Source organism: Caenorhabditis elegans, chromosome II (assembly GCF_000002985.6).
Source record: "Caenorhabditis elegans chromosome II".
Classification (NCBI taxonomy): Eukaryota; Metazoa; Nematoda; class Chromadorea; order Rhabditida; family Rhabditidae; genus Caenorhabditis; species Caenorhabditis elegans.
The window spans coordinates 11137174-11156367 of record NC_003280.10 but is presented as its reverse complement, the minus strand read 5'-3'; the positions used below and the strand labels follow the sequence as shown (position 1 = coordinate 11156367).

Below are 19194 nucleotides of genomic sequence, written 5' to 3'. Positions count from 1 at the left end.
TGGTGAACTCGTAGATTATCAGACACTGATCATTGTATTTCTTCGTATTGACAATTGGAAAGAGAAAATGAAAGAAAAACATATGTAAAACCCCTTATCAAGTAAGAGTTTTTTTTTTGCTTGAGAGGGAATTAAAATTGAGCAGGAAGTATTTTCAGAACTTTCAGATTTACCTCAATCAGAAAGTTATTGAAGCGTCGAGACCTCGGCTGAGAGGTACATTGGAGCACGATCGGTGTATTTTCAGTTAATATGAAGAAAGTAGTGCTCTTCCGGTAAAACAACTCAAATTTTAAAAATAATGTGTTTCATGTCATTCAATTTTCAAAAAATTCCAATAATTTTACCCCCACCATGACGTATCTTAAATCATTTCAAAACTAAAAGCTGCTTTAAAATTTCAGGAATTTTCTTATCATCCTTGTCAGCATTTTTTGTTGTCCCGCATCTTTATCAAGATGTTATTTTTAATTTATTAAAAACAAAAATTTCTGAGTAATTTTCCTCCAACCCACGCGTTTCCCGTACTTTGTTCCCTCTTTTTTTCAAAAAAAAAGAAGACGGGTAAAACTAAAAAGACAATGGTTTTTATCATATCACGGGAAAATGTTAATTTTCAGGTGAATAACAAGAGAAATCGGCATGCAATCAGAGTTTATCAGTAGAAAGAAATGTAAAAATGACGGCGAGCCACGAAATGAAAAGTGTACTGTTTCGAGAGTTTAGAGTACGCCAGAAAGTTGCCAACTTATGACAGAAAGGTGGCAATTTTCGACAGAAAGTACAGAACTTGCGGCAGAAAATTATGAATTTGCGGCAGAAGATAGACAACTTGCGACAGAAAGTTCAAAGCTTACGAGAGAAAGTAGACAATTTGCGGCAGTTAAAAACTTGCAACAGGTAATGGTCAACACCATAATTGAAAAAAAAAATGTGTTCCCTGAAACTTTCTGAATATTATTAAAAGTTGACTGACTATAGAGATTTTGCTTACACTACAAACTACAGGATGGTGTTCTGTAATAAACCCTTTTTTCAAACTACAGTCCCTCACCCATCAATCTGAAAAAAACCCTCGACTTAATGCTTGATGTCTTAACTTTGTTTCTTATTATTTGAAATTAATTGTTCCAGATTTTTCAGATGTTTATGGAATCTATGAGCTCTTCGAGTTATTTCACGTGGGTCGGGAAACAATGACGTGTTCCCAACACCTCAACTGATAAAATATTTCAATGAAGGCGGCAAGAAACATGACAACAAATAAAACAAAAAATCAAAATTTTTCTATTTTTAGAAACAGTCAGAAGCATCGAAAGAACAGAATCAACTTTACCGAGTGACTTCCGGAAATGAGTTTCGACTTTTTGAGTTTTGAGTATTCTATGAAACTTTTCGGGTAGTTGCTTCACGATTAAAAAAATACGAATAAAAAAATCAATAGGAAAAAAGGTGTGTTGACTTTATTAACGTGTGTCCAATTATAATTATTTAGATCACACAAACTTCTACCGGTGACTTCTACATTCGAAATCCACCTATAGTTACAAGAGTCCAATTATTTCAAAAATGTTCTGTGTGACTGAAAGCTGATTTATTACTGTAGGAATGGTAACACACACAGAATGGAAACTAGAAAATTCCAGACAAATCGACTTCAAGAACTCATACTAATCAAGGAGTACAAAATGCGATGAAGTGGAATACTACTAGATTACTGCAGAGGTAGGGGTACTGTAGAAGTTCTGTTAAAACCTGGAATCTAATAACAATGAACGAAGTCAACTTAAGGCTGCCGCATTACAAATTTCAGTTGTTGAATAATTTTTTTCAGGGCTATAACTAGGTATATTTTCAGGATAATTTCCTAGATGGCTCCGCTTATTCAACTCGTCGATTTTCCTGATGGATTTGGGAACGAAAATTTATCGTTTACAATTTGGCAACTGTCGACAGGAAATGAATTATTCTTTATCTATTTCCATGGTTTAAAATTCGACATCACATAAAAATATAGAATAACGTAATAGGTTTTAGTGAACGTTTTCTTTTCCAACTAAAGATAACGGCCTGAACCCTCACCATTTCCGGTTTTTGAGCATTTTTTGTATTATAGTTGTTTTTTGCTATTGAACCACACCCTTTAATGGAAGCTACCATAACCTTCCTAAAAAACAAAATAACAAAACTTCGAAAAACATCGAAAATTCCCGCATACCAACTCTTTCCGGACGGACGCTACAGTGTCCACGAAGCGTCCCGCCCCTTTTTTAATGTGGGCTCACTTCTCTGCCTCGAGGAAAGAAACCTGATAAGAGTATGACAACCTATAAGAGTTGATAAGTATCACTCTTTCGGTGATTTTTCCTCTTTCTTTACAATTTCATCACTTTCACTGTTTTTAAGAGAATTTTAAAATAAGTGTCTTGTGATTCAATATTTGACATTTTTAAGAAAGCTTCCGGTCAAATATTTCGGTGCTTGAACAAGCGGTTGTCAGGGAAAATGCTCTGAAATTTTTGAATAATGATTCACTGTTTGATAGGTTCTTGTTCTGTTTTTAATATAGATATAAAATAATGCTAGTTTTAAATTGATAGGAGAGATTGATTGTAGTATTGCACTCCACAGTTCAACTTTGGCAGCTTATATCTCAATTGCCGTCAGTTCTATATAAAAATTGTCAACTGTCAAAATATTTGTTAATTCCTTTTTCCTTTTTACTGTTTTGTAGTTGGTTATTTATTGATATCTTTCAGATGAACTGAGATAATATAACATTTCAAAGTTGAGTAGTCGGGTGCAATATTAATGCACGAAATATGATAAGTCCAATTTATCAAATACCGTGTTTCTTTTTTTTAGAATGCTTTGGTTTTTTATCTATTTTTTTCAAAGTGTAAGATGCTCCTTCTTCTACAAGTCGAAGTTAAATTTTTTTGATATCTGTAAAATAAACCAAAATTTAACCTATCAAAGTGGAGTAGCTTCTACAAGTCTCTAGTCAGCTGGTTTCAGAGATACACCCACTCTCGGTGATAACGCGCGTTTCCACCAATTTCGTATACAAACCAAAAGTTTTCGAAGAAAGTGAAACGTTGTCAACTGATAACGATTCGAGCAGCGCTTTCCACGACTGACGAAATTCGCCGCCCAACTTTTCGTCATCTTTATTAGTTGCTTTTGGGCAATTGTTTCAGTTTTATTAGTTCTTGGGTTTGTGAGTATTTATATTTGAGTTAAACTTCCCTGCCCGGCCTTGGCGCTTGTCTAAAAACTACCTTGCCTTTTTTTACAGTTTCACGTATTCGCAACAATGTAGAGTACCCACGTTTCAGAATTTTTGCAGTATGCTTTTAAGGTTTAATAAAATCCCTAATCAGTAAAGTATTCTCAAATTGTTTTTGAACTTTGGGCATCTATATACCTCGCGGTCATTATTATTAGACGAAATCATTAAAAATAACTTTCAAACCCACTTCCCATCCTAATTAGATCAAATGGTTCAACTTCTATCCTAGTAGAATTTCCCAATTTCCATTCCCAAATCCCCGAAAAAAAATTCAATCTCTACTCTCATCAGCTTCTGCATTTAGAGTGCTGTGTTCTTGTTCTAATGCGGATATCTACACTTTTCCAGCTAATTCTCGTAAACCCTCGTTTCGCAAACTGATAGTGCTCTCCAATTGCTCTCCCAAAATGTCCCAAAAAAAAAGTTTCTTGTAACTTCTTCCGTCTCTCATTATTTTCGGAAAACAACCCTCAATTTTGCAGGCATAGCTCTCAGCAAGTCTCATTTCCGAATGTCGTTTTTGAATAATGATTTCGGCAGTCCGCCGGCAACCAGTTCACCGCCGACTACTATGCCTAAATTACCGACGATTCAAGATATGCTTAACAATATTGGTGCATCCACAGGTACTGTAGATTACTGTAGAGGATTTTAAATGTGCATAGTTTGGTAAATAACCAAAAAACATAGCTACTCCGTAATTACTCAGTCAGAATAAACGAAAAACCGAAACATCACAATTTTATTCTAATAATTCATTCATCATTTTTCAGTAAACCTAATGCAGCCGAACCCCTACCTGATGCAAAACCAGATTCCTCTGCCAGTCCCCAACCTACCCTTGAACCCATTCCTCCATCTGAACCCTGCAATCAGTCAAGAAATAATTCAACAATTCATCGCGATGAGCTTTAACACACCAAATGTATTAGCTAGTATCGCCAACATGGGAGATGATGAAGGACCTTCCTGCAATCCAAAAATGCGACGAGGTGATCTGCTGAAGAGTGTTTCAATGGATAGTACAGAGGATCCACCATCCATAACACTTGATAACAATGGAGACATGATTGTTCCAAATAATGATAAAGAAGGTTGGTATATGAAAGGTCTTGACCCTTTGACCCTTATCTTTTTTCAGGTTGGTGTCGCAACAAGAAGTATATCGAACAGACGGAGAACGGTTACATGTGTACTGTTTGTCGAAAGGTTTATGGTAGATACAACTCGGTGTCTTACCACGTTACCATCTACCATAGGAATCCTCCAATCAAGTAAGTGAGGGAAGGAAAGTTATGCCTCCCATTTAAAGGTGCAGAGCAACAAGCAGCCGACATTGATCGGCGCTTTTCTACTGTCGGCTGCAAGCTTACTGTAAAGTTACAACAGATAATATTAAAGGATCTATCATTTCAGATGCAACGTTCCCAACTGTCAGTTCACAACTCGCGAGGCTCGATACATTCATTTCCACAAGAACTATCGGCACGGAATTCCACTTCCAGAGAGTATCGACCAAGGTATGACGAAGTACATCAAATCTCTTGGATTATAAAGATGAATTCTTGGAAAAATTTAAGAAAATTTGGAAAAATCTGCTTAGCAGTTTTACATAGTAGAAGATCTTCTTATTGAACTTTCAAGAGATTCCAGTAATTTAGAAAACTTCAAAGTACAGTAGTACGTCACCAGTCTCTGCTCTTTTCCTCGAAAAAAACCGAATTCCATTCCATTTTCGTGCAAACCATTCGCTGATAACTCTCGCAAGGAAAACGCTCACTTTCGATTCGATTCTCCCGTTTTTCTGGGAATAATTTGATAAATATTTGATAAAAATCAATCGGTTACAGGTTCTCGAAAATGTCCGCACTGTCGTCACGTGTCAAAGAGTCCGGCGATGCTCGAGAAACATATCAGGAGGCATCAAATCAAGTGAGTTTTTGGACGGGTACACTGGGTCATGGGGTGTCTTATCACTGATAAGGAGAGGGGTGCCGTTCTTTAATACATTCGTGTTAATGTTTCTGGAAATGAATATGAGGGACTGGAACTATTAGATCTAGGGAATGTTGAATTGCAAAATTTTGGGTTTGAAAAATCTAATTGCCTGCCTACTTGCGAAGCATGCCTGAATGCCTACCTACATGGCTACCCACGAGGTATGGTTGTCTGCCAAACGTGCCTGAGTGACTATAAGGCGTACCTGAATGCTTACCTACAAGGCAGACCTAACTTACCAGTAATACTACCTAGGTCTACCTTCCCGTCGCTTGAGGCGAGGCAATCGTAGGTCGCTTAGTAGGCACGAAAGCTGGATTTTCTGAGCACACAATGGAGAACCAATACCTTTAAGAAACATTTTCTAAATTATTTATTTCTTACAGAGATGGCTTATCAAATATCAATGAAGCAATTCGTGAAAGAACCTCTACAATTTGTGATGAAGCCATGGAAATCGAGCCGGCTGAAACCGAAGTTGACCCGATAGAAACCAAGCCACGATCCTGTACTTTGTAATTTAAATTTCCCACCAAAAAATGTTTGATTGTACATATCACATCGCTATATGTATATACTAGTGTGAAGGCATTTTCTCTTTAAAAAATTTACTTTTGGTATTTCATTGTTGAACTTGATTGCTTGTTGTCCACGTCATTTCTGCTGTCTCCAAATATTTTCACCCTTATTTGTCGTTTCGATTAATTTTTTATCAGTTAAGTGGAGGAAGAAGTTGAAAAAAAGAGAATAAGGAATAATAATAATACACAAAAAAGTAGATGTTTTCTCGATGTTTCGAAATTTTTTCTGGTCAATAACTTTCGAAACAGAAAGTTCCGGTAAAACTTGAAAATCTTCAAGAAAACATAATATCACAACAAAAGTATCAATCATTGGGATCATATGGGGTTTGAAAAGATTTCCAAAAAAAGTGGAAACGATTTCTAAAATTATGCTACAAGAGGATCACCCTCAGAATTACAACCATTTGTCATCATCAGCTTCTCGTCCATTGACTCATCTCTCATTGCCAAACATGGATTCGATGCGACCAGAATACTTCGACGTCGGGATCCGTTTGGTTCGGTTACCAGCGCCAAGCTGGAGTCGGCGATTCGTGTGAACTGAAATAAGTCGGTTAGGTGTGTGGCAGTGTTAGATATATATTTTTTGGAATTCGGAATAAGCAGCTGTTTTGAGATAAAATTGACTGGAAATCTTCAAAAATAAGCAAAGTTGGGAGCTGTGATAGATAGTTAAACTAAAAATAAAGTAAAAAATAAAGAAAAATTCCGAGGTTCTGTAGTCACAAAAGGACATTTTTCGGTGACTTGAGTTGTCATGTACGTTTTAAAACAAAACATGAGGCATGAATTTTTGATACGAACAAAGTTATAAAGCTGGAAACTTTTAATTAAACATTTCAAAAAAAAGTTGGGGTGCCACCGTTAGCCTTAACAGTTCTGACCCATTGAAATGCTCAACTTACCGATCCCGATCTGAAATCTTTCGACACATGCGGCGAGCCAATCCTTCGATCCGCCAATTTTACATAAACCGGTCGGTAGAGAACAATCTGAAATTTAGCTGTTAAATTGATCAATCCATTTTCACTTCCGTACCTCCTCTTCCTTATTGATTTCCTCGCCTTCTCCATCATAAACCTGCCCCAATCGGAACTCCGGCGACACGTATTTACCACCTTCCACGTGGTTCGAGCAGAAATCTGGAACGTTTGACTACAATTTTAATTGTGGTTCGTTTCCCAACTTACCGTAATCAACCGGTGGCGGTGGGGCATTTGGGATTCTGTACGGAATTGTTGCAACTGTCAAAGGGAAGTCAATATGCAAGCACTCATTTCCTTTCTCATCTTCCATGCAAACTCGTAGAGCGTAATAGATTTGAATAAGACGGCAAACACCGACTAGCGTTGGTGGTACCACTGGCAATCGGATCGGCTGCTCCAGCGTCGAATCGTACTTTCCTTGAGAGTTGGCAGCGATGGCGGGGGACCTGGAAAACGTTCAATCTTTTTCAGGGACAATCTTTTTCTCATACTGATGCATGCTTTACTTTGACAGCTTATATTTCGATTGTATTAAGTTCTATCAGAAAATTCTTCAATCTAAAAATTTGAAAAAATATTTTGCACTTATTTTGCCATTTGATAGTTTTTTGCAAAACCAAAAAAAACCTAGATATACAAAATATGACATGTTTTCTTTTTAAGCTTCAATTGAGAATATGAAAAATTTTAGATTCTTAAAATTGTATATGTACATTAAAATCTCTGCACGACTCTGCAAATGACATTTCTAAAACCGGCTCACTCACTTGTGCTCGAACACCACACATGACATCATCTTGTTCTCGCCCAAAAGTCCCTTTTCGACAAACACCTCGACGTGCTGCACAAGACGGATAACGAGGCTTTGCGCCGTGGATTGCCTGTTCTCAATCTGGGCTCGGACACGAATGTTCTCGCCGCACACGTACGCCGTCCGCTCCAGAATTATTCGCAGTGCGAGCGCGCCCCGCTGGCAACACCAGCAACAGTTCACTTTTCGATCTTGAGCTGATAATGGGCTTAAATATTTCTCTTCCATACTGTCGATATGTGGACCGATTATCGTAAAATATTTGATTCCCTGAGGAGATGATGCATATGGAATGTCAATTATTACCTGGAATTTTAAAATTAACTGTACTGATTCTACTTCTGAAATATGTATGTAATACCTTGAAATAATATCGAATTGTACAATGCCTACTCTCCAATGAACACGGTAATGAAGATTGTGGGAGGTCAAAGTTGAAGGAAAACTGATGAACTCCGCGAGCAAGAATTGGGACACTGTCTGATTCATCGCTTTTATCTGGAAATTCTGGTGTACGTTAAAAGAAACGTCTAGAAAATCAATAATTATTTTGAATTCAGATTTAAATTAATTTTCATGAACAAGATAAATTTTACAGATTTTCACAAATTTGGTCACGTAATCTGAAACAACCTTTCAAGTACTTTTTCACTACTTCACTTTGAAAGGATACATCTGGGCTTATTTTTGAGATATCAATAAGTTATCAACTACAAAACGATAGAAGGAGGAAAAACAAATATTTAGTTAGTTGACAATTTTTGTATAGGTCGAACGACAACTGGCATATGTATAGGCTGCCAAAGTTGAAGTGTCCATTATCACTCACCTTTCCCCCATAGCAACTGTTTCTCATCCAGCACATATTGATCGTCTTTCAACGTCCTCCGTTCACCAGACTTGACCACTTTCAACGTGGCATGCACTTTGCCACGTAGCAACACCCGAATACCACGTATTTTGATGTTCTCCGTGTTCTCCAACAGCACACTTCCACTGATTGTCTCGCCGGCGTAGTAGACGTCCTGAAATACATACATACATACGTTGTGTGGGGAGGCAATATTTTTGTTGTTGTTTGTGTTTTCCAGCTGTTTGGACTTTTTCTCGCGCGACAAACCTTATTGAGCCTAATGTCGAAACTGGATATGTAGTCCATGCCGGATTTCTGCTCCTCAACCTGGAAGTATTTTTATTAAAAATTAGAAAATTAACACTTTTTGGGCACAAACCAAAAATAATTTCATTCAGGAAAAAAGTAACTCGCACTAGGAATTAAGCATGGTTCAGGTATGTTCAAAATATTCAATGTTTTCGTTTTAGGTTAAAACAGGTTTTTTTGTTAGGATTTCGATGGTAAGCACAGTTTCAGGGCCTGGCGCCTGCCTGAAACCTGCCACTCTCGCGGTTGAGACGCAAGGCAGGCGTAGGTCCCCTTAAGGCCAGACAGGCAGGTAGGTTTCGGTGCCTACATTGAAGCCTCAGGAAAATGAAATAATTTGAATTTGAATTTTCAACGATAATTAATTATATTTATCAGGTCATATGAAAAAAATGTGTTTTGACAATTTGTTTTTGAAAAAAAACTGGAAATTGTGAGAAAAAAAAAGAAGATTAATGGTATTATGGCACGCATAAGATCTAGAAATTTCTTCAGAGAAGACGTAAAAAGTGAAGAATAAGAAGAAGAAAAGGTTTTCTGTGGTGCACGGAGCATCGTAAAGTCGAATCGGAAATGGAAATGAGAGTCACGGTATCTGGTGCTGAGTACTCTCTAATCGGAGAAGAAGAGCCATAAAAAACTTTGAGCTTCTTCTCCTTTCTCTACCTTTCTCTCTCTCTCTCTGTCCTAGTTTGCTAGAAGAATAAGAATTGTTCTTCTGATGCCTCATCTCTCTTTCTCCTCTAATCTTCTGGAATTGTATCTGTCGGAGATGTGGACGAATGGGAGGAAAAAAAAGGAAAAAGAAAGAAGAACTAAACAAAAAGATAGAGATATAATCCCACATTACATACTTAGCCGCGGGAAAAAATATTTTAAAAAATATTTAGAATCTGTTCATGTCCCATCATTGTGACTGGCACTTTAGATGTTTCTACACATTTCAAAAAATAGGAAACTTGGACAAAGGTTACCAACAAAAATTCTGTAATTATTAAATTATTTTTAGGAATATTCCTGAGAAAATACAATAACTTGAAGATTAATTTATTATCAAAATTTTGGAAGCCAGCTTCTGAAACAAATAAGGGTCTCTAAGATGTCGGCCGCAGAATTATGGCAATATTCTTGTTGCTTTGCTCTTGGTTTTTAAATTATACTCATTTAAATAATTTGCAAAACTTCAATAAAAATTGGCCCCTGTAAGCAGTAAGCATTCCGCAAAAAATCATATTTTGGATTTTTGATAATCTTTTTTTGCATAACTCACTATAAAATTCTGTCAAAACACTACAAAATCAGAAAAAAATGTCCTCGTGCTCAGTCACAGCCTACCTACGAACAATATTCCCTTCATCAAATATCCAAATATCACAAGACAGGCTGAATCAGAAACTCCAATTTTTCTCAAGAGAAATCAAAAATTCACAAAACGAATTTTAATAAATTTCCGAGACGCTTTCCCAGAGAAGGGAGAAATTATTATCAGGTGACAAAAAGTGAAGGTTTACCTTCAGGATTGTTATGGAATTGAGATTTGATTTTAGACATGTTTTAAATGGTATAAATAAATATTTCTTAACATTTTCCAGTTCACCAAAAATATGCTGATTTTGGAACGAACCTGCTGTATTCGAATCCTGAGAAAAAATGCACTGAAGTTATTTCAGACTGAATTTTCAGGAGGTAGAGCTTAAATACTTGTGTTAAACCATTGAATACAAAAATTTCCAAATAAGACAGACTTCGTTCTGAAGTCCCAATTTCCTACTTGATTGAAAACGATAGAAAACTTGGAAAAAAGTGCATCTTTGTTTATGGTGACGTGAATTATAGATGCGCGCCGATAGGAAATTGCAATGCTCCGAAAAAAAGAGCAACGCGAAAAAAATAAATTGAAGATTCTGTAATTGCGGGCAGTGAGGGTGGATGCAGAATAGAAGGTCAATAGAATGATAAATAGGGAGAGGAAAAATTATTGGAAAATTAAAGAAAAATTGAATTGTATTTGAGTAGCAGCTATACAGTAACTCCTAGAACTTTCTGGTTTTTTTGGGCTGTTCAAAACTGAAAACTGAAACTCATGAGGTTCACCAAAAGGCGAAATGGTAACTCTTGGAATTTGAATCCAAATTTCTTCGGTCCAATGCTCATTTACCAAAAAAAGTGTCAGGGAAAAAAACGGAAATAGCTAGGTCAAGATATATAGAGACAGAGCGGATATACACGTACATATGAATGAGGAACGAAAAAGCAATAGAATGAGATGGAAAAGAAGAAGAAGGCGTAAAGAAGAGAAAGCAACACAATATCTCTTGTTGGGTGTTTGAGAGCCCCCTCTCCGCCTTTTTGCACACTATTTCCGGCAATTAATGAAGCAGGTAAAAAGGGCAGAAGGCGTTGGAGAGCCTGGGCAAAATGTGTGAAATGAAGTCGAAACTTTTTGGAGCAGCAGCACAGCTCTCGACGACAGCTTCTTGTGTAACATGATACTGGAGAACGACTACTTTGAGTGGATCGAGAGAGAAGGTTGACAAAAGTGGAAGAAAAGGGTTTTTGGGATAAAGGAGATTAGCTGGATATATGGGTAGAGATCTATCGGATTATTCTATAGTGATTACATGATACTATCAAATGGCGGGTATTTACGGGTAAAATCACTTGTTTTCAGAAATTGCAGGGACTTGATTCATTGTGTAACAAAACTATAATATTTGGAATCATTTTAAAAATTTCTTTTTTTTTTAGAATTACGAGTTTCAACGGATTCAAAGGTGTTGAGGCACCGGTCGGCTTCTGCTACTTGCCTGGTCAGAAAAGAAAAATGGGGATTGAAGCAGGGGTGGGCGGCAATAGACGTTTGGCAAACTTTTTTGTCGACAAATTTGGCAGTTCGACAATTTGCCCGTTTGCTTTGCTGGAAATGTTCAATTCCGGCAATTGGCCGATTTGCCGATTTGCGAAAAAAAAATCGTTTACCTGGTTTGAATATCGGTCTCAAGGACCTTTGTGAACTTCTACACAAAAAGTTTAAAGTTTCACGGTTTACAATCTGGAAACTAATACCAATGAGTTTATCAATTTGCAAGCATCAAGTCCGCCGAAAATATTTTAGTATTTTCCTGGCAATTATTTTGTTTCTGGGATTCTGTAACTGTACTATTTTAAAAATTTTCTTCTGGGATTTCTCTTTTATTTTGAAGGGAAATCTTGGGTCTTCTAAGAAAATGTGCGCTAGTATTTATGTTGCTATTGGATTTTGCGATTTCGGAAGTCTTTCCGATTTTACAAGAAATTTTCAAAAATGCAACAAAATCGCAACGTCGGTGCTCAAAACTGGAAACATCAAATTTTCCGGATGCATACCAGACTCCTCCTCCCATTCTCTCTCTCTCTCTCTCTCGTTTTTGCGATAGAAAATGTAATAAGCAAAGAGAGCTAAATCCATGGCAACGCGATAAATCTCATGAGACATGTCCCGGTCAGGATGAGATGGAAAACCAGTCGACAAAAAAATAGAAGAATTGAAAGAGAGAAAGATAGAGTCGAATACAATTTGTAAAGACCCGAAGAGCATGTATATGTGTGTGACGAAAAATAAGATGAAGACGAAGAATGAATGAATTTTATAATGAACACAGTAAACATATAGTGATTACTCATTGTCAATGAGCACAGTGGAAGAAAAAATGTTTTTTTGGAAGATGGGATGGAACAAGTGATTGTTAGAAAATATTATTTTATTCCATAGTTTTCAAAAATTAAGAAAAAACCGACGTAAGCCCTTTTTGGGGGAAAGTTTAAAAATTCGAACTAAATTCGAAACTTTCGAACATTCGAACTTTTTTTTTATTTTGAAAATTGTTATTCTGTTCTAAATTACTTAAATGAAGATCAACTCTTTGAGTAGATTTCCCTTAATTTTCTCTGAAGAAAGCCAATCAAAATCAGTCAAAATTTATCAAAATTTGTTCCAAAACTTGAAAAAAATTAGGCGATTTTTTCAATTAATTAACTAAGTTTGAACTGGATTAGAATTATTGTAAAAGTGTAAAAGTTCAAAAGAAAAAATTCCATACAGTATCGAATCTAAAAATATTTTAGAAAGTTGAAATTTGAATGGCTTTTGCTCCAAAGCTTTAAAAAATTATATAATAGTGATTTATCAGAATCTTCTATTTGTGTGCAATTTGAGACTAATTAATTTTCTCAAATTTCAGACAATTCCAAAAATTGATTTTAAAACATTTGAGGAAGTCTTTCGTAGTTAACTATAGTTGATTATCTGCTTTTCAAATTAAACCAATAGCAACTAGGATATGAGCACTCAAAAACGAAAAGTGAGGGTACAAGACAAATCGGAAAAATACAGTGAACTAAAAATTTGATTTTTCAAGTATTAGAAACCGGATTTGTTTTGCAGTTTTGCGAATAAAATTGAGTTCACATAGTGTGAAATAAAACGAAAATTTTCACAGACAAAATATGCACGAGAATGAATGAAAAATTGGTTGGAACGAGAAACAGGAAAGAATGCCCTTTTTGCTCATTTGATGAACGTTCCTCTTGGGATCTGACCTGGAAATAGTGCTTCTCGAGTAGCGTACTGATCATTGTTTCCTTCTTTTCTTCAGCCATATCCTCCTCCTGATTTCCTTCACGTGTGTGCCTCTATTTCCAGCTTGCTCTCACCCGGCTTTTTTCTAATCAGATTGAGTACTTCTTGGGACGAATAGGGTGAAAAGGAGTGTGTGGAGGAGCAACAAAAAAAGAGACTATGTAGTGCAAACAGCACTCTTCGAGATTTATGTCGACTCGGACTCGACCCCATGGTCCCAGTGGGAAATTGAGCAAAAAGCGCGGCAATGAGGAGCAATGGGCACACGCGTGGAGGATAGGCACGAGGAGTTGAAAAGCAGAAAAGAAGGAAGAAGTATCATCAAAAAATGGAAGTGTTTTGGCATGATTTTATGACGTATGTAGATGCAGCCATGGTAATCGATATAACTTCACAAATTACCAAAACTCAAGGAGAGACATTTTGAACTTAAAAAAAAGAAGAAAAGAAGGAAACAATGATGATGATCAAAATCTAGAGCTGAAGTTTCGAGAAATTTGTAGTTTAAAATAATTTCAAAACTACTCAAATTTACGAATCGACTCAAATAGCATAGCCGCCGAATTTCAATAAGCCCTCAACCTATATATGCCCTAGACAGGTGATATGTTAAACCGATAAGGTTGGTGATTTGTATGTATGTATTTCTGGCATTTGGCACTCTTTGCATACTAGATTTGTGGACTGACATAGAACTTCTGTCATCAACAACCCACGCACATTTGAGAATTGGAAAATTTTTGATTGAAATTTGAAGTTTGACAGAACCAGCAGGGCTTACAAGAAAATAAAAAATTAAAGGTATTATAATATTTGAAAAATGGAAAAATTGATTTTTAACAACTGTTATTTATGTTTGATACTATAAGGTTAATTGCAAAAAAATGCAAAAAAGTATAAAAGTGAAGAAAAAAATTACAAAAACCTATTGCCCGAAAAAAAATGTGGTCGAAAAAATTGAGGGCACTAAAAATCACAAGCAAGAATATCAAATAAAATTTTTTCACATGTAAAAAATTATGCTCTTGCGATTTTAATTATTTATGTTTATGAAATAATCGAAGAAATTACAATCTATCATATTATAATTCTATAAATTGTATCTAGTTTGTTGAACAAAGTTTTGGCAAATTACCAAAATTTGGAAACTGTGGTTTTTCAGAAATTTAAAAAATGTCGCATGGATAAACCTCTAAAATGTTTGACTACACATGCATTTTAAAAAAACAACACAGTTAGTGTCTAGAATAAATATCAAAAGTTGTTCTCTTATTTTTTAAAAACCTCTAGTCAGAAAACACATCCACCCACGCCATTAGGGAAAAAAAAGCTTCTTGATGAAATGCCATACACTTACTCACTCGTTCCAACTTGACAAGTTCGGAATGTGTAAATAAGGTTTATCAAACTCCTAGTCTTATAGCTTTTTGAAACCAGTTTATGTGACAATTATATAAATGTACAATTTGAGCTGAAATATTTAAAAAGCCAAGAAGTCAATTTGCTAAAAAGCTATATATGTATAAGAAAATCAAAGTCGGCAACACCAAAAGATCTCAAGATTTGGTTGACAGATTCTTGGTTATCAAGGAAATTGGAATTGAGAAACGAGAGAGGGACTGAGGAAGAGAAAGTCAGGTGCACAGAGAGTCCAAAAGTGGTCAGGAAATTAGAAGAGGGTAGAGCTCGGGTTGAAAATAAAAGAAAATGAATAGAAAAAGCAGAATGTGAGGACAAGAAATTGATGAAGAAGGTTGATGAGGGTGAAGAAAAAAAGAAACTGGGAGAGAAAAGCACAATGAGCCGAGAAGAAAATGGAAATGGATCTTCTTATTGGCGGTTTTCATGGGTCTCTATCTAAATTGGTTGTCCTCCTTTTTTGTGGTAGAAAAAAGATGACCAAAAAGCTGTAACGGAAGAACAAAATTCGACACAATCAGGGTTACCCATAGGGGGAGAGGCTCCTTCTCCTTATTTCTTCTTCTCTTGGAACTTGACACGAAAAGATATAGAGATGGAGGAAGCCAAGGGACGAGGGTAATTCATAACCGACTGACCAGTGCTCTGATTTTCCGGTGGGAAAACTAAACAATTGGATGTTTTTCCTTACTTTCAGAGTTGGGGAATGATGTCTATCCAAACTCAGAATTGAGCTTTTAAAACTCGAAAAGTTGTATTGAGCATGAAGTTTGGAGCTCCCTTTGAGGCTTCATCGATCCATAATAGAAATTTAACAATCTTGAAGTCTCTATTAGTAGTGTTTTTTTTAAGTGGAACTATTTTACATGAGTAGAGCCCTGGCTCCAGATTACTACAGGGTGCGCCAAAAGTATGGTAACGCATTTTTCGTGCAATAGTTTTATATCCATTGTTTTCAGAATATTTTAATTACCTTCTTTCCAAATTATCTTATTGATACGGGTCATTTTGCGAAACTTACTTCACTTTGAATGTGTTACTATGTATACTTTTGGCGCACCCTGTATTTTCTGAAACCAACTACAACTTAATTTGAACTCAAATGATCAAACTTCACATTAGCTTTTTTCAACAAATCAATAGTTTTCAGTTTAATTTTAAATCCGCTCCAATCTCATGTTATTGATGAGCGGTAGGCGGATAATCTGTTCACCGTGTCGATATTTTGTTCCCCGAGTTTTTTTTCGAACAAACTTTCATTCAGTCGACCATGAAATACCTTGTCATTTTTCCGCTTCTCGCAGCATTCTCCGTTGCTCTTCCAACCGCATCGAAGAGCAATGAGCAGTTGGAATTACTCGTTGATCAGATTTATCCAGACATTTCTACTTATTTGAGCAAGACGCAGATTCGTACTGTGAGATTTATCACTATTTTTTGGTAGAATAAGAACTTTTGAAAATATAATTTTCCAGTTATTCCGCGCGTTGTCTGAAGTTGTCCGTAAGTCTAGAACTCTGGAGCAAATTGGCAAAGGTTTGTCTTTTTTCAACATTTATTATTTTCAACACACAAGGTTTCATCAAATTTTAGAAATGATTGAGCCAACATTGAGCACAATGACTGCGGATCAGAAGTCTGAAAGTTGGGAATCAATTCAAAAGGCTGAAAAGGCTTTCGGAGGATTCCAACAGTTGAAGGTGATCTTCTTCCATGCACTCGACGCAGTTCAAGATTTTATGGGAGACGCAATGGATAAGGATCGGGCTGAAGTTACAGCTAATGCCAAGGGAAAGACTGAGGACGAGCAGTTGGCGTTGATCTATGAAGTTTTCCGGCAATACTTTAATATCGAGTTCGGACAAAAGGTAAGATTTTCTGATAATTGTAAAAAATTAATTCAATTATTGAAAGATTAATAATCAGCTCCTTAAACTGATCCCATTCCAGATAATGGACACTGTCAAGTACTCGATGACTGAAGAAGACTGGGCTATCGCCACGGAAGATGCCGCTCAATATTTGGCTGTGGAGAATTTCAATCTTGTGTATTAACTTTTAATTGGGTTTTTATAAAATTGAAAATATGTGTTTTTTTAATTTCCAACACCTACATACAAACTACAATCGTACTCAGATGTATGTCTGCTCTGAAAACAAAGACTTCATTTGTTTTTAATGAAATGACAAAACAAGATTCTGAGAAAATTTGGGTGCTCACATGTTTTGTTAATTAGACCAGGAACCCTTTTTTCCAGTAAGTAGTGTTGATAGTACGAAATATGAATTTTTACAAACTTTTGGCAAAAGTCTGCTTTTAAAATATTCGGGCTAATTCATTTGTATTTCGAAGCAATCAGGTTAACAATATTCATAGAGTGTTTTCTGTTGGTTGTTGCTCTACAACCGGGTAGGTACAAAAATGCCTACACGCCTGCCTTCAAGGCAACCTAGGCCTTCCGTGTGCCTACGTGCGTACATACAAAGTGCATATTTTATATGATCTTTTCACAAGCTAATTGAAACGGTAAAATTTGTGAATTTGTGTCAAAAATAAAGTAAGTAGGTAGGTATGAGGCAGGAGTTTTTAAACTCGATATCAGTTTTATTAGTTCAAATAAACAGAAAAATCTATGAATCACTATGTAATTTTAGCTCAATTTTGTTCGAAGAGTCAATTCAAACACGACCCGGTCAAGCGAAAGCATTGAGGTCATCAGCCGGAAATTTTTCGTTCTCGTAGAAAACATTTTATATTGACGTCCTTGCTTGTTCTAATTAATTTTTATGTTTTCTAGTTATTTTCCAGCGAATTTCTCAATAGAAACCCTTGCAGTATGGACTTTAATTTATGGTGATTATTGATGATAAGATGTTTTTCTTACAGAAATGTCAACGATATGCAAATTGTAGAGATCACTTTGGGAAAAACATAAGACCTTATGATATTATGATATGCTTATGATATTTTCCGAAATTTTTTTTGGAAAATTTTTCAAAATTGTTCGGAATTTTTTTCGGAATTTTTTTTTTGTCATGACCTACTTTTTAACGTGACCTACTTTTAAAAAAAGTAGGTAATGACCTACTTTTTAACGTGACCTACTAAAAAAAGTAGGTCATGACCTAATTTTTAACGTGACCTACTAAAAAAGTAGGTCATGACCTACTTTTTAACGTGACCTACTAAAAAAAGTAGGTCATGACCTTTTTTTAACATGACCTACTAAAAAAAGTAGGTCATGACCTTTTTTTTTAACGTGACCTACTAAAAAAAGTAGGTCATGACCTTTTTTTTAACGTGACCTACTAAAAAAAGTAGGTCATGACCTACTTTTTAACGTGACCTACTAAAAAAAGTAGGTCATGACCTAATTTTTAACGTGACCTACTAAAAAAAGTAGGTCATGACCTAATTTTTAACGTGACCTACTAAAAAAAGTAGGTCATGACCTAATTTTTAACGTGACCTACTAAAAAAGTAGGTCATGACCTTTTTTTAACATGACCTACTAAAAAAAGTAGGTCATGACCTTTTTTTTTAACGTGACCTACTAAAAAAAGTAGGTCATGACCTTTTTTTTAACGTGACCTACTAAAAAAAGTAGGTCATGACCTACTTTTTAACGTGACCTACTAAAAAAAGTAGGTCATGACCTAATTTTTAACGTGACCTACTAAAAAAAGTAGGTCATGACCTACTTTTTAACGTGACCTACTAAAAAAAGTAGGTCATGACCTAATTTTTAACGTGACCTACTAAAAAAAGTAGGTCATGACCTAATTTTTAACGTGACCTACTAAAAAAGTAGGTCATGACCTAATTTTTAACGTGACCTACTAAAAAAGTAGGTCATGACGTGACCTACTTTGTTTGTTTTTTCTGGACTTTTTTCCTTTTTTTTGAGGTTTTTACATTTTTTAATGGTGCGTCCATAGTCTGCGGAAAAACCGGAGTTCCTCGCTTTTTTTTCCTCAAAATTCAAAAAAGTAGGTGTGGCCAACCAATCAGCTGTTGTTTCTTGTTTTCCCATTGCTCAGCTTAAAATTTTACAGCCTCTAATTGGTTGAACACGCCCACTATTTTGAAATTGACCAATAACAAAGCGAGAAACTCCTTGTTTTTTTCCGCAGACTATGGACGCACCATAAAGGTTTTTGTTTGAAGACTTATCATATTTTTATTAAAAACAAAAATATACAGAAATCAGATTTTGAAAAAAAAGTATGTAGTTTCACATTAGAACAAGTTTTTTGAAGGCTCTTACATTTTCTTGAGGCGACCGCGCCTGCCGACCTATTTTTCTCAGCAGTCCCAATTCCA

The 19194-nt window shown here is 35.8% G+C and overlaps 3 protein-coding genes and 2 non-coding genes across 6 annotated transcripts; 3 read left to right on the top strand and 2 right to left on the bottom strand.

The window, feature by feature from the left end:
• The first annotated feature begins 3772 nt into the window (after positions 1–3772).
• On the top strand, positions 3773–5977 carry pqm-1 (Zinc finger transcription factor pqm-1). The gene is made up of 6 exons (NM_063990.6): positions 3773–3918; positions 4066–4386; positions 4434–4566; positions 4709–4812; positions 5143–5224; positions 5677–5977. The coding sequence occupies exons 1-6, from the start codon at positions 3804–3806 to the stop codon at positions 5807–5809; spliced, it is 888 nt and encodes a 295-aa protein (NP_496391.1). The 5' UTR covers positions 3773–3803; the 3' UTR covers positions 5810–5977.
• Positions 5978–13471, bottom strand: arrd-6 (Arrestin C-terminal-like domain-containing protein; the record flags this gene model as incomplete). Of its 2 annotated transcripts, none has more annotated exons than NM_001267362.2 (9): positions 5978–6414; positions 6780–6866; positions 6913–7016; positions 7065–7306; positions 7628–7977; positions 8033–8169; positions 8501–8696; positions 8792–8851; positions 10458–10525. In NM_001267362.2, the coding sequence occupies 8 exons, from the start codon at positions 8828–8830 to the stop codon at positions 6241–6243; spliced, it is 1329 nt and encodes a 442-aa protein (NP_001254291.1). The 2 variants fall into 2 exon arrangements, with proteins under 2 accessions (NP_001254291.1, NP_001254290.1); NM_001267361.3 differs by lacking the exon at positions 10458–10525 and adding an exon at positions 13412–13471 and having other exon boundaries at positions 6241–6414.
• Positions 8950–9174, bottom strand: F40F8.14. Its single transcript, NR_051660.1, has one exon. It is a non-coding gene; the product is annotated as an Unclassified non-coding RNA F40F8.14 (non-coding RNA).
• On the top strand, positions 9021–9170 carry F40F8.13. Its single transcript, NR_051661.1, has one exon. It is a non-coding gene; the product is annotated as an Unclassified non-coding RNA F40F8.13 (non-coding RNA).
• A 2656-nt stretch (positions 13472–16127) lies between the features above and the next one.
• On the top strand, positions 16128–16964 carry F40F8.4 (Fatty-acid and retinol-binding protein 1). The gene is made up of 4 exons (NM_063988.6): positions 16128–16287; positions 16346–16406; positions 16464–16738; positions 16821–16964. Exons 1-4 carry the CDS (start codon positions 16141–16143, stop codon positions 16923–16925), a joined length of 588 nt encoding a protein of 195 aa, NP_496389.1. The 5' UTR covers positions 16128–16140; the 3' UTR covers positions 16926–16964.
• The last annotated feature ends 2230 nt before the right edge of the window (positions 16965–19194 follow it).

Coding starts and splice junctions, on each gene's coding strand:
- pqm-1 (NM_063990.6), top strand. CDS start 3,804: ATGTCGTTTTTGAATAATGATTTCGGCAGTCCGCCGGCAACCAGTTCA. Junction 4,387..4,433: donor TCCAAATAATGATAAAGAAG/GTTGGTATATGA, acceptor ATCTTTTTTCAG/GTTGGTGTCGCAACAAGAAG. Junction 4,813..5,142: donor TCCAGAGAGTATCGACCAAG/GTATGACGAAGT, acceptor AATCGGTTACAG/GTTCTCGAAAATGTCCGCAC.
- F40F8.4 (NM_063988.6), top strand. CDS start 16,141: ATGAAATACCTTGTCATTTTTCCGCTTCTCGCAGCATTCTCCGTTGCT. Junction 16,407..16,463: donor TCTGGAGCAAATTGGCAAAG/GTTTGTCTTTTT, acceptor ATCAAATTTTAG/AAATGATTGAGCCAACATTG. Junction 16,739..16,820: donor ATATCGAGTTCGGACAAAAG/GTAAGATTTTCT, acceptor ATCCCATTCCAG/ATAATGGACACTGTCAAGTA.